The 15,613-nt window shown below is 38.2% G+C and overlaps 1 protein-coding gene and 1 pseudogene across 1 annotated transcript in view; both read right to left on the bottom strand.

The window, feature by feature from the left end:
* Positions 1–8,204, bottom strand: part of LOC144253692 (protocadherin alpha-13-like) — a 42,812-nt gene extending 34,608 nt beyond the window's left edge. Inside the window, exon 1 of the mRNA XM_077796403.1 lies at positions 5,820–8,204. Coding sequence (XP_077652529.1) covers positions 5,820–8,204 — 2,385 coding nt within the window. The remainder of the gene's footprint in view (positions 1–5,819) is intronic.
* A 4,460-nt stretch (positions 8,205–12,664) lies between these two features.
* On the bottom strand, positions 12,665–14,719 carry LOC113179736 (protocadherin alpha-12 pseudogene; annotated as a pseudogene).
* Between the last annotated feature and the right edge of the window lie 894 nt (positions 14,720–15,613).

Here is a 15,613-nt window from a genome sequence, read left to right as displayed (position 1 = left end):
ACATTTACTTTTAAAAATCTTGATTGTATAAACAATTAAAATAATAAGGTCTTCTAGGGCTGGAGTTGTGGCTCAGTAGGAGAGTGTTTGCCTAGCAAGTATGAGGCACTGGGTTTGACCCTCAGCACCACATAAATAAATAAGTAAGTAAGTAAGTAAATAAATAAATAAAATAAAGACATTGTGTCTATCTGTTAGAGTCTGTAAACAAGTCAGGATGGCGCCTGGCATTTTGCCAGGGGGAGTGGTTTGTGAGGTGGCGCCAGCGCCATTAAGTGTGGAGATTCCTTATTTGTTGACTGCTGTATCTAGTTTATGTTAATTAAGATAAGCTGTGTGGAATGTATAAATACCCCTCCGGTCCTACAATAAATGACTCCCACTCCTGCTGTATCAATCTACACAAGTTGTTCGTCACCCCTCGGTTATTCTGCTACAGCCGGACTGCACCATCTATCTACAACTAAAAAATAAAAAAATAAAAATTTAGGCCTCTAATGTTTGAAACCTGATAAAACGGCATATAATTCAAAGGAGATTAAATGAGTTAAAAAATAGATCTAGTCATTAGGGCTGGGGATATGGCTCAGTTGGTAGAGTGCTTGCCTAGTATGTACAAGTCCCTGGGTTCAATCCCCAGCACCACCACCCAAAAACAAATTTTTTTGCATTGTTCCAGTTCTTTGAGATTACAGCATGTCTGACTTATAAATATGTGTTAAACCATACATGTGTGTTTAATCACTTTTCCATAAGTATGTTATATTCACAATTATAATGTTAAAATACAGAGATAAGTAGGAAAGAATATGAGCATTATTAGAGACAAAAACTATATTAGAACTTCCAAATTAAAAGAGGTAAGATAATAAGCATTCCTTTTTAGTAAATCACCAAAATCATGAAAATAAAAAAGGACAAAAAAGTAAAATAACCAGGGCTGGGTTGTGGTTCAGTGGTAGAGCACTCACCTGGTACATGCAAAGCCCTATGTTCAATCCTCAGCACCATATTAAAATAAGGGTATTGTGTCCAACTACAACTAAAAAAATAAATATTAAAAAAGTAAAATAAACAATAAACATGAAATAAAATATATAATACATATATAATGCATCACACTAAACATGAATGATCTAAATTCTACATTAAAAGAAAGGCATAATATTAAGTTTCAAAAGCAATATTGAGCTTCATCCTTTCATAAGAATGTACTTAATGTAATGAATAAGGTTGAAAATATAGGGGTTAATGAAAAGATATCCAAGTAAATTCTGATTTTAAAAATGTTTGTTGATATTAATAACAAACTCTTTGGAATTTAAAATTCAACGAAATAAACAGAGTAGACAGATATTTTGCAATGATATACAATAATGTATGAACTTCTGTTTTATCCTACCATGATAAACAATAAGAAAACTGCATAAAGTATATAAAGGAACTGTTTTCAGACAATAGGTAAGGAAGGCTACAATCTTCAAGAGAGAATACAAATAAGATCAACCTTAAGATTGTCCTCATCACACTAGGCAATAGCAAGGGGGAAAAGTAAACAACCCAGTGGCCTCACTGCACCAGCATAAAGATATCAAAGCTAAGCAAGGCCCAGAAAAATAGAATTTGCAAAGAAGGATATAAGAAAATGAACTGAGAAAGAGCTCCACAGATCTGCAGAAGGGTCTTCTACAAAATTTGGTTGAATAGTAGTAATGTGCATGTGCATTGGGTAAAACTCCACAAATCCAGGGAAATAATCACTTCAAATGAGTAAGCAGAATAATTCCTAGAACTCATTCAGGGCTGGAAATGTTTTGCACTCCCATCAGTCAGAGAAAAGAGACTTCTTAAGACTTTACAGGGCATTAGGTGTCCTAAGGCATTATTATGTTAAAAGCTGGTCAAATTAGTCCTATGCTAAAAGCTATCCTAAATGTGCACTAACAAAGCTTAAAATCAAGCTTTGAAAGAAAAAAAAATTGTATCAAGAAACTCAACTTCGCGTCAAATTAAGTTCAATGCTCTTGAAAGCAGAATTTCCCAGTAGCAACACTATTGATATTTTGATCTGGATAATTCTTTGTTATGTGGGATGTTTAGCAGCAATTATTGGATATTTAGCAGTATCTCTGGCCTCTATCACTAGGTGCTATAGCAATACCCTAGTTGTAAGTACTAAAATGTATCCAGGTATTTTCAGATTATCTACTGGGGCAGGAGCAAAATTGTCCCTGGTGGAGGAGGAAAACACACACACACACACACACACACACACACAAACTTCAGTACCTAACAATGTAAAATTCACTATGTCTGGCATCTAATCAAATATTACCTGCCATGCAAATCCACACAATCCACACAAAAAGAAAGATCAATCAAAAGAAGCAGAGAAAAACGTTCAAACAGGGAGACAAGACTGTTAAAACATCTATAATAAATATACTTATATAATCAAGTATATAGATCAAAAGATGAATATTATGTGGAGATAAATAAAATGAAAGACCCAAGTGAAATCTCACAGAGATAAGAAATATACTGTCTGAATTTTTCAAAATATACTGGTTAGGATTAGAAGACATGACATACTACAAAAGGAAAAATTAGTGGAGTTGAAAATATACCAGGAAATGTATCTTAAATGAGGCACAAAGAGTGAAAAGACAAAGAAAACATCAGATGGTCCAACATATGTATAATTGGAGTCACAGAAAGGCAGAAAGGAAGAAAAAATATTTGAAGCAATATGGTTAAAATTTTCCCAAATTTGGTGAAAATGGTAAATCCACAGATCAAGAAAATCAACAAATCCCAAATAGACTAACATAAAGAAAACAAGACTAAAGAACATAATGATCAATTTGCAAAAATCAATGATAAAAATGACATTTTTTAAAAGGATAGTTTAAACTGACACTATAAGAAGTGATGGAGGGGAAAGAAGTTACACACAGCAGAACAAAGGTAAAAACAATAGCAATCTTCTCGTCAGAAACTATTCAAGCCAGGAGGCAAGGGAATGAATAACACCTTTCAAAAATTATCCTATATATCCAGTAAAAATACGTTTTCAAAAATGAAAGTGCAATAAAAAATTTTCACAATTTTGAGTGAATTCAGTACCAGAACACAAGAAGTATTTTAAAGAAAATTTTCAGGCAAAAATAAAATGGCACCAATCTAGAAATTTGTATTTAACAACAACAAAAAAAGAATGAATTTCAAAGCTATATTCCTATTCTGTAAAACCTCTGGTATATAGAGAACATTGAATATGTGTTTATTAAATAAATTTAATTAATGAATTATATATATACGTGTGTGTGTATATATATATATTTGTGGTGCTGGAGATAGAACTAAGGGCCTGGTGCATGTTAGTCCTGTGTTCTACCACTGAGCTTTACCCCTAGCCCAGTGAATTTCAATACAGAGGTTAGAAAGACTTTTCAAACTAACCTTCAAACTTTAAAATACATTAAATAAAAATTAGACAGGTTTGACTATATGAATTTTGAACACTTTTATATTGCAAAATCTTCTATAAACAAATCAGTAGAAATGACACTGGAGAAAAGTACATTTGTGATGCATTTAGCAGATAAATAGGTAATATTTATGTTGTCCAAAGAATTTTCCCAAATTAAGAACCACATTTTTTTCATATGTGAAAATGGGTAAAGAGTTTTATTGATAAATCAAAGACAATAAAGTCCAAAACAAAATAACATAAAATTTTCAATTCCACTGGTGGCATATAGGAATTTAAAATTAAAATAACAGATATTTCTGTTTGTATATAAAGTATATTGACACCCAATTCAAGTCTTCATACTTGTATTTTGTACAATGATGTCCATCACATTCCACCATCCTTGTTAATCCCCTGCCCCCTCCCTTTCTCTCCCACCCCTCTTCCCTATCTAGAATTCATCTATTCCTCCCACGCTCTCCCTCCCAATTCCACTATGAGTAACCTCCCTATATCAGAGAAAACATTCGGTATTTGTTTTGGGGGAATTTGCTGACTTCATACTTAGCATTACAAAAAGTGTGGTATTTATGTGTATTAAGAATTGTAATGCAAAAAAAAGTTACCTCAGATTAAGTAGAGAGAAATGAAAGGAGGGGAAGGCAGGGGATGTGGGGATAAGAAAAATAGTAGAATGAAACAGACATTATTACTGCATGTATGTATGTGACTGTATGACTAATGTGATTCTACAATATGTATCCTCAGAAAAATGAGAAATTATATCCATCTATGTATGATACATCAAAGTATATAAGTGCATTCTACTGTCATGTATATCTAATTAAAACAAATAATAAAATATTTGTTTGATATTTCAGACTGATCACAGCAACAGAAAGTAAATCCTCTATTGCTTCTGGAGATAAGATGAAAAGAATGCTCTTAACTGTTTGGTGGAAATTTCAAGTACTACAAAATTTTTGGAAAACCACCTATTAACATACTTCAAAATTAAAATTATTGATACTCTTTGGTGATCAATTCCACTGTGAGAATCAAGTATCAGTTTTTAGGAAATACATAAAATGATAGTACAACAAGTTCTTTGTAAAAGAACACTAAAAACAAAGTGTTTGCTCATCCCCAGGTGAATAACTGAATGTGTAGTGATATGTCCACACTATCATTACCACACAGCTATTAATAGTTTCACATTTGCAAAACCAAATTCCAAGTGTTTTCTCTGATATAAGGATGCTGATTCACAATGGGCTTGGGGCAGGGAGCATGGATGGATTAGACAACTCTAGATAGAGCAAAGGGGAGGGAGGGGAAGGGAGGGAGCATGGGGTTAGGAAAGTTGGTGAAATGAGATGTACACCACTACCCTACTTACATGTGTTAAGACACAAATGGTGTGACTCTACTTTGTGTACAACCAGAGATATGAAAAATTGTTCTCTATACATGTAATATAAATTGTAATGCATTCTGCTGTCATACATAACTAATTAAAATAAAAGATTTCCCAAAAGTCTTGTGACAAAGAGATCTAAAATACATAACATGTTAAATATTTAAAACTAAACAATAACAAAAAATCACTACATGAATGTAAATTTATGAATAATTATCTGAGTACAAATAAAATATGAAAGGAAAATCACAAGGAGCTTGTTACGGGATACCTGAGAGGGAAACATTGATGTGCCTAGAAGACAACAAAGGAGTGCCAAAAGAAATTATTTAAAAGAAAGAAAAAATGAACTGTAAAATGAGGCATTTCCGTGAAAAGTTATGAAGCACTTTAAAATAATACATGTATGTAGGCATATGTGTAAATTAAATAAAAAGATTCAAAAATTTAAATTTTGATTAGCCTCATTAAAACAACATTTTTAAAAAATGCTTAAGTTCTCAAAACGTGGGATTTTTGTATATGGGGAATACGTAATAAATACAGAAAACTATTAACAGGACAACAAAATCAAATTATTTCAGTTTTGGACACTTCATTGTGGTGACTTCAGGTTTCACTATGAAGAATAATCCAACCTAAATGTCAATAACCAAATTGTTAAAGATGATAAAGAGCAGGGAAATTAAAATTAACCTAAGAAACAATCTCAAAATTGGGATTAAAGATATTTTAAATGAACAACTGTCAAGAAAGCTAAAATATTTAGTTAAGACTATTTCTTAAGATGTATGTATATATTTTAATATCTAAGAACAAAAAAATTATCAGATTGTCCAGGATTTACAAAAATTCTTTAACCAAAAATAAAAAGCAAATATGTAAAAAAAAAAAAAAAGTCTATTCTTTAAAATAGGAACTTACCGCTTTCAAGAACTCTGCCTGCCCTTCTCCCTGGCATGTTTCCTCTGCAGAACCCAAAACTGGAGCATTACCCGGGCTAAAGGCCATTAAGTCGGTCTTGGGTGGGACCTCTCCAGAACACACCCTCTGTCGCCTCTGTTGTGAGTAAGACCAGCTCCCCACCGCGCTGGAGCACACCAGCGTGGGCTTCCCACGGCCGCACGCGCCCTCCGTGGGCACCGCGGAGCAGCGAAATGCCGTGTACAACACCAGCGTGAGCACCAACAGGCTGGACACCGCGCAGATAGCGATGATCAGGTACACGTTGACATCCACCAGCGCCGCCTCTGGGCCAGAGGCACTGGTGGACGACCGCGAAGAGACCTTTGACACCTGACCACTCTCCACCAGTGACACCAGCACTGTGGCAGTGGCGGTCAGTGCTGGTTCGCCATGGTCCTTCACTAGCACCAGCAGTCGCTGGCGTGGCGCGTCCACCTCATCCAGGGCGCGCGTGATACTGATCTCACCAGTATACAGCCCTACACGGAACGGGCTGCGCACACTGCCCGCCAGCATCTGCAGTTCATAAGATAACCACGCATTGTAGCCCGAATCCGCATCAACAGCGCGCACCTTCGCCACCACTTGGCCCACATCCACTGACAGTGGCACCAGCTCGCTCATAGAGCCACCTGCCCGAGGAGGCAGCAGCGTGGGCGCGTTGTCATTCTCGTCCAATACAAACACCTGTAACGTCACGTTGCTGCTCAGGGAAGGCACGCCAGCGTCGCGCGCGGTCACCTGGAATTGCAGCAGCTCCAACTCCTCATGGTCCAAGGGCTGCAGCGCATACACCTTGCCGCTCTCTGCGTGCACTGACACGTAGCTCGACAGCGCACGCTCGCCCACCCGACGCTCAACCAGAGAGTAGGACACTAGCGCGTTCTCCCGCGCGTCCGCGTCCCGCGCGGACACTGTGAAGATGTGGAATCCCGGTGGGTTGTTCTCCTTCACGAACACGGTGTACTCGGTCTGCGTGAACGCTGGTGCATTGTCGTTCACGTCGGCCACCTCCACGGACACGCTGGCTGTGGCCGACAAAGAAGGCGAGCCCCCGTCACTCGCTGTCACCACCAGCTTATAGTCAGATACAGTCTCACGATCCAGAACACTGTCCAGCACCAGCGAATAATAATTCTTGAAGGTGGGCACCAGCTTAAAGGGGACATTGGGCGTCAGAAAGCAGGTGACCTGTCCGTTGGCACCAGAGTCAAGGTCGGACACGCTGATCAGGGCGATGACTGCACTAGGTTGTGTATCTTCTCTAATGGGAAGTGACAGAGTAGTGATGGTTACTTCTGGGGCATTATCGTTTATATCTAGTACTTCCACCAAAAGGGTACAATGACCCGTCATTGGAATATTCCCTTGGTCAACTGCCTCCACGGATATTTCATATAATTTCTTTTCTTCAAAATCCAGTTTACCTTTTGTCCTAACTTCTCCGTCTTTGGAATTTATATTAAATGCATACACCACTGAGGGAGACACGGGCCTTCTAAAAGAGTAAACTATATCTCCATTAGTACCATCATCAGGATCTGTGGCATTTAGTTTAATGAGGAGTGTTCCATTAAGTGCATTCTCTAACACTTTAACTTTATAAACGAATTGATCAAATTCTGGAGCATTGTCATTCACATCCAAAATTATGATCAACAGCTGAACTGTGCCTGTCAGCTCTGGTTTACCGCCATCACTGGCTGTCAGTAATAAACTATGTTCCTGAATTGCCTCCCTGTCTAATGTTTTCCTTAAAACAAGTGATAACGAAGACGTTTGTTCACGATTGTTTTGCGTATCCAAAGTGAAATAATCATTGGGATCCAGTCGGTAGGTCAAGGCAGCGTTTGCGCCAATATCTGCATCCGAAGCGCCATCTAGTGGAAATCTGGTTTCTGGAGGTCTAGATTCTGCAATCATTATGCTTTTGTTATTTTCAGGGAATACCGGCGGGTTGTCATTAATATCTTTAACCTCCACCTCCACATGAAAAACCTGCAGCGGTCTGTCCACGATCACCTCCAGATGGATGCTACACTCTGCGCTCCGCCCGCACAGCTCCTCCCGGTCGATCCGAGAATTCACAAACAAAATGCCATTCTGCAGATTTACCTCCAGAAGGTCCCTGCGGTCCTTGGACGACACTCGGAACAGGCGTGGCACCAATTCTGTTATCTCCAGCCCCAGGTCCTGCGCGATGCGGCCCACAAAGGTGCCGTGTTTTGCCTCCTCCGGGACAGAGTAGTGGAGCTGACCGCTCCCGGCCTCCCAGTCTGTGAGGAGCAGAAGCGAGAACAGAAGGTGCCGGGCTCCCGGGTCTCTTTGCAAGGAAAACAGCATGATACACACATAAGGATTCATAGATATCTACAGTATATAGAATGCCTTACATAAAACTTCCTCTCAAGGATCCGTTTTATGAGCTTCTAGTGCGAGAGAATTCGCAACGGATTTCCCACTACCTGACGAATTTTCTGGAGGAAGATACGGTGCCTTTCTTCGCAGAAACATTTTCAGTAAAGAGCGACACCATGCGCATGAATGTGTAAGTGTAAGAATGACTAGGTCTTCATATTTTCCATTGATGTAGGGTATCGTTTTCCTCACATTTACCGACTTTTTCGCCGCAAATATGTAATTTGAGATTAAATATATACCTTTACAGAAACAGTAAATCGTTGTATGCTGCTCAGCATTGGATGTTATTTGACAATTGGTTGATGTGTTCAATTTTTCCACAAATTTGTTTCATGTGTAAAACCTCCATGGAGAACTTTTAAAGGGAGAATATTATACATTCACTTGAGAGCATGGATCTCTAGTTCCTGTAGGCTTTGGTTGTAATTTCCTTTTCCTGTAATATTTTTCAAGACCTTTTCATACAATGGCCACTGATTCCAAATGGAAATATAACAATCACATAAGGGGGAAAAAAGCAGATGAATGCGAAGGATATTGGTAAGTGATACACCAGATTTTGAATTATTTCACCATATTTATAAATTCATCCAAATGTGACTATGCCGTGTAGGTAAAATGTTTGTATATGAAAGAAAGTGTTTAGTCAAATGTGTGTGAGCTTGTGTGTGTGCATAAATACACAGTAAACTCAAGACTATTTAAATACAACAATGCTTTGAAGTTTTAAGTTTCCTTTGCCAAAAACATGCTAAGAACCAGCCTCCTGTGTATTTAATAGAATTTAAACTACAACCAATAGACTTACCTTCTTTTTCTTTTTTCCTCCCTTTCTCATTTCATCATCATTAAGAAAAAACTTACTACCATTTAAATTGATTCTGACTTTCCAAGTAAGTGACAATAGCAAGACAAAGGTGTTAACACATTGTAAGCAAGGAAAAGAAGTGAATCTTTTATCCATTGCTATCATTACCAGGTCCAGGCCAAATAACACAATGAAAAATATATAATAGCTCTAATAAATGTCTTTCTGATATTTATTTCTGTGCACAACTCTGTAGGAAATGACAGCTGGGTTGATTTCTGTACCTCTTTCCCCTCTTAAACTTTATATAGAGTATTTGGTATTTGTTTGCTATCATCATCCTCTCAAGCTCCATTACTTCTACTAACATACTTCATTCTCATAATGGGAAAATCTCATGATTAGTTCTAATGATTCTTGTCTATTTGGCCCTCCACTGCTTCACAAACTTCTCCCATAAACTAAAATTCATAGTCAACCATTTAAAATATGTCCTTCCAGATATCATAAGATCAGTCAACTGTTTATCTTACTGCTCTCTAACATTCTTTAGCATCCAACACACAATAACTATTCATTTTCTCTATTCTTATTGACCTCAGTAAAAAGTAGTTATTTAATGATGATGACTATATTCTCTAGAAGTTTACTTACACATTTTCTACAGCTGGCCCTCAAGTTGACTAATAAACTCTTCCTATTGCCTTCAGAAATTATTTTATATTGTCCTTCTCTCTTCACAATTCTCCACTCCATTCCTACTGCTTGACTTTTGGATAATTTTCCTATTAGGAGAGTGAACTCACTGCTCTCTTCTCATATCAACAATTCTCTTTGTAGTCTCTACTTTTCTCCCTATTAGTTCACAGGAAAAAAACTGTTCCCACTTTTTATGCTAACCCTATAATCTGAAAAATATTATTTTCCATTTTCATCTCCTTCATGTTTTTATCTTCACTTCATTCCCTTGCTTCCTGTTTTGTCTTTTGTATCACCTTCTTTACTTGCTTCTTTGCTCTCACACAAAAAAATTCTCAAATATCTCTAACTAAAATATGCATCAATTTATATGTAAGTAATTGTATTATATGTTTTTATTAAAACATATGTATATGAACATATATACTTAAACATGATACTTCTGGGGGAAAAAACTTTTGTTTATCTCCTTTCCTTCACCTCTAATTTCTAACATTTAGTTGAAGTTTGATCTCAGCTGCCTATCTATTCTCCCTGAGATTTTAGGCCTACCATAGTAGGGTGAATGGTGGTTCCTCAAAAAGATATACCCACATCTTAAGACTCAGAACTTTTGAATATTACTTTATAGGCAAATGATGTAATTAAATGAAGAATCTTGCAAAGAGCCATGTATCCTGGAGTATACAGGTGGGCCCTAAGTGCAATCACATGTACACAGAGAATACATGGAGAAGAGGAGGAAGCTAGGTGACCATGGAGGCAGAGAATGGAATGATATAGCCACAAGCTAAGGAATGGCACCACCCATGAGAAACTTAAAGAAGCAAAGAACAGATATATTCCCTAGATGTATTCCCCTAGAGCTTCCAGAGGGAATATAAACCCTGCTAACACCTTGATTTTGGACTTCAGATCTCCCAAACTGTAAGTGAATAGATTTTTGTTGTGTACCATCCAGTCATTTCTTATAGCAGCTCCAGGAACTAAGACAACTATCCACCTAAATTGGTTTTTTTTTAATTATTATTTTTTAAATGTTTCAGTTTCTCTCTTGGTGATTTTATCCTTTCAAGGATTTATATTTTTCCCTCAGGCATTTACTCTATAATCTCCTCTGAATTCTAGATCCATACTTCCAGCCATAGTAGTGTTCTCTTGAAACCTCAAAAATACCATTTTCTTAAATGTTCCTCTCCATTCCTTACATGATCAAACATATATGAGCTGTTTTTCCAATTCTGTTTTGCATATTTTTTAGGGCAATCACATCCTCCCTGTTGACCAAATTGAAAAGGGAGGGGGTGTTATCTTCAACTTTTATCTTTCTCATCATTTATACTGAGTCATTAATCATCTGGCTGCTTCTACCTTGCTACCATATACATGGTTCTTTCCTTCCACTTTCACTACTGGTAACTAAACTTGCACATGCTAGAGCCTGGCACATGCTAGGCAAATCCTCTACAGCTACATCTTATATTCCCAATTCCTGTACATGGTTCTTTTGATTCATTTCTACTGTCATAATTTAAGCCTTTAGAGAAATTAGAATGGGGATCAAGGAGGCTACTTTAATGGCCCTAGTACATAAGGAAAAATTAAGGAATCAAGTTTAATGAGTTTAGTAATTCTTTTAATTATTTTTGTAATTTGCCTGAAATCCTAAATTTATGACCAAATTAAAAAATAAATTTAAGAGTTATCAAACACCTGGTCAGTTTTTAATTTGACATACTATTATTTTCAATGCTAATCACTCATAGATAGCAAGAAAAAGGAGAGAAATGGAAATTTTCAGATGTGGTGATCTATGGTCTTCATTATATCTATGTAACTCATTCCCTAAAGTAATGTTGAATAACATGAATATTCAAAATAAGAATGATTAAGACAAAGATCTTGACTTTTAGCTTGAGATGGATACATATGTAGAGTCAAAGGTTTTCTAACTTTAATGATATTTACATCTATCAAAATTGCTTATGGCAAATCAAATTTTCAAAAAAAACTAAAGAGTTATATACAATTCTATACAAAGTTCATATCTACTAATTTGGAATGAAGAAAGTGACATATAATTGTGAAAATTTTTATATGTTAATCAACATCAGAATTTGGGACATATGAGCTTCTCTCATTTAGAATTCATTAAGGTCAGCAGAAGCAAAATAATCCATGTAAATTGTATAGAAAAGTTCATTGTTTTTCTTTCTACATTTCTTCATATTTTCTTATCTTGAGATAATTGTTAATTAAATATGTTGTTTCTGAAAATAAGTAAAGATGTACACAGTTGTTACTGAATGTAGAAATGAAAAAAATAGAAGGAAAAGTTTTTCAGCTGAAAACCTCTTAATTAGCAGACAATTTGCTATAAATTTTTGATAATTTATAAAAACTCCTTATTGATTGCTTTTAAACTTCATTACTCTCTGTGAACTTCAATAGGGCTTCCATTATCTTCCAATGATGCATGTAATTTTAGAATATGATAATACATGAAAATTATGTGAAACTAAAGTAAACAAGTGATAAGATTTAAGATTTAAGTGATAAGATTTAAGATTTAAGAAAAGAATGATCAGACCAGAGAACAGTAGACATTTCATGGTTTACGGGATAACATTATGAAGAAAAGAATAAGAAAAAGAGGATATGGTTATAACCTAAAATCAAGTTATTACAGGGAAACATATACATAAATGATATCAATAACTTACTTCCCTGGAAGAATTAAACAATCTTCTTGAGATGGCTGAAGACTGGAATTGAAGGCTAAGAGGTCAGTCTTAGGTGATCCTCTGCAGAACACACCCTCTGCCTCCTGTGAGTACCACCCGACCTCCACCTCGAAGAAGCACATCCTCTTGCACTATCCAAGCCGGCATGCGCGCTGGGCAGGCTCTACCAAGCACCGCAGGGCGGCATACACAGCAGTTTGAGCATGAAGAAGCTGGACACCACGTAGACTGTAATAATCAAGTACTCCTTGACATCTACACCACCATCTTCTGGTCTGCAGCACCTGCCGGTTCCTTGGCTCCTGACTGTTCTCCAGGAGAGACACAAGCACTGAGGCAGTGGCCGTCAGTGAGGGCTCGCCATTTTCCTTCACTAGCACCAACAGGCGCTTGTTTGGCGCGTCTGCTTAGTCCAGGGCGCGCCTTGTGCTAATCTCGCCAGTATATAGCCCCGCGCGGAACCGGCTTTGCGCGACACCAGTCGCCGGCAGCAGCTCATAAAATAGTCACGCATCGTATCCTGAACCAGGGTCACTGCACGTACTTCGCTACCACGTACCCAGCATCCATAGATCGCGGCACACGCTGACTCACTGTGCCACCTGGGATGCCCGCCCCTGACTTCGCAGGGAGCAAGCTTTGTCATTTTCATTCAACTCCAATACCTGCAACATCACTTTGCTGCCCAGGGGCGGCACGCCAGAGTCCTGCGCGTTCACCTGAAACTACAACAGCTCAAGCTCTTCATGGTCCAGAGGCTGCAGCACACCCACACTGTCGCTCTCCGCGTGCACTGACACGTAGCTCGACAGCATACGATCGCCCACCCACCAGCGAATACGACAGCGGTGCGTTCTCCTGTGCGTCCGCAGCCTGTGGGTGGTTCTCCTTCACCAATACCGCGTACTCAAGTTGCGCAAAAGTCAGCGCACTGTCGTTCACGTCCGCCACCTTCACGAACACTCTGGTGGTAACCCACAGCGAAGGCGAGCTCTCATCCCTTGTAGTAACCACGACTTTATAGGCAGATATGGTCCAAGGCACTGTCCAGAACCAGGGAATAGTAATTTTCGAATGTAGACACCAGCTTGAAGGGTATGTAGGATGACAAGGAACAGGTGACCTGTCTGTTGGCCCCAGAGTCATGGTCAGACCCGTTAAGCCCCCTTGGGCATCCTCTCTCACAGGGAGTGATAGTGAAGTAACCATTTTCAGGTACAGAACCTCCACCAGGACCAAGCTGTGGCCTACCATGGAAGGAATCCCTTTTCAATGGCGTTAACCTGAATTTCATAAGCATTATTCTCTTCAAAATCTAATTCCCTGTGGATTTTAATTTCACCTGTACCTGGATTAATTGAAAACTTGCAGTTCTCACTCACTGGCAAAATCATTCTGATTTCACAGGAAATTTCCCCATTCAGGCCTTCGTCCAGATCCGAAGCATTTAGTTGAATTATTCTAGTGTTGTTTCTGACATTTTCAAACAATACTGCTTTATAACCAAGCTTATCAAACTCTGGAGCGTTGGCATCACATTCAGGATGGTTATTCCAATCTGAACAATCCTGTTAGCTCCGGTTTACCACCATCAATGACCATCAGCAATAAATTAAGTTCGGGGGTTTCCTCTCTGTATAATAACTTCGGAAGAATTAACTCAGGCAATGTGCTTTTATCTTTATTGTTGCTGTTGTTGTTTGAAGTGCAAAATGCTCGTTTAAACTTAGTGTATAAGTTAGGAGAGAATTTATGCCAAAATCTGCATCAGAAGCGCCTTCTAGAAGAAACTGTGTCCAGAGGTGCAGATTTTCTCTGAGCACTGGTGGGTTGTCATTAATGTCCTTCACCTCCACCTCCACATGGAAAACCTGCAGCGGTCTGTCCATGATCACCTCCAGGTAGATGCTACACTCCTCACTCCATCTGCACAGTTCCTCCCAGTCTATCCAAGAATTCACAAACAAAATGCCATTCTGCAGATTTACTTTTAGAAGGTCCCTGCGATCCTTGGACCCCACCCGGAACAGGCGTGGCACCAATTCTGTTATTTTCAGCCCCAGGTCCTGCGTGATGCGGCCCACAAAGGTGCGGTGCTTGGCCTCCTCCGCGACTGAGTAGTGAAGCTGACCGGTTCCCCCTTCCCTGGCTGCCAGGAGTAAAAGCGAGAGCAGCAATTGCAGGAATCAGTCCTCCACTCTATAAACACCATTGCAGACAGTGAAGGCCGTTTTAAAGGAGTGCATACATGAGATTTTTATGACCCTTTATGTACCTGTTTAATAATTTTTGACCTGCGTTCCAGTCAATATGGAGTTGACCCTATATGTGAATGGCTGGTAACTATGTGCTCAGACAGAATTTTCCTTCTTCACCTTTTGAGTGTATAGGGACATATGTGACTGATTATGTAAATACAACAAAAAGAAGACAGGTTCTTTTGGGGTTAGCCATTTCTTGGTCTCTCTAAATTCTATTTTGGATCATTTCATGGATCATTTGTGAATGATTCTATTTAGTTAACCTATATGTTAGTAGCAACAAGACAAAAATGCCTATGTTGTAGTTTGAAAACATTTTCTGCTTCAAAGATTATCATTAAAATAACCTTTGATATATATACTCAATGGAATATTACTCAGCATTAAAAGAGAATAAACTCATGGCATTTGCAGGTAAATGGATAGAGTTGAAGAATATAATGCTAAGTGAAGTTAGCCAATCCCAAAAAAAACAAGTGCCAAATGTTTTCTCTGATATAAGGATGCTAATTCATAATGGGGATGGGGGGCAGCGTGGGAGGAATAGAAGAACTTTAGATAAGGCAAAGGGGAGAGAGGGGAAGAGAGGAGGCATGGGGGTAGAAAAGATGGTGGAATGAGAGAGACATCATTACCCTAAATACATGTATGAAAACACGAATGGAGTGACTCTACTTTGTGTACAACCAGAGACAAGAAAATGTGTGCTCTATTTGTGTGATATGAATTGAATTGCATTCTGCTGTCATCTATAACAAATTAGAATAAATAAAATTTTAAAAAACCTTTGAAAATAAGGCATAAAAGAAGTTATCCTTT

Source organism: Urocitellus parryii, chromosome 1, assembly GCF_045843805.1.
Source record: "Urocitellus parryii isolate mUroPar1 chromosome 1, mUroPar1.hap1, whole genome shotgun sequence".
Classification (NCBI taxonomy): Eukaryota; Metazoa; Chordata; class Mammalia; order Rodentia; family Sciuridae; genus Urocitellus; species Urocitellus parryii.
Note: the sequence above shows the minus strand (reverse complement) of the source record. Positions and strands in the feature narration are given on the sequence as shown.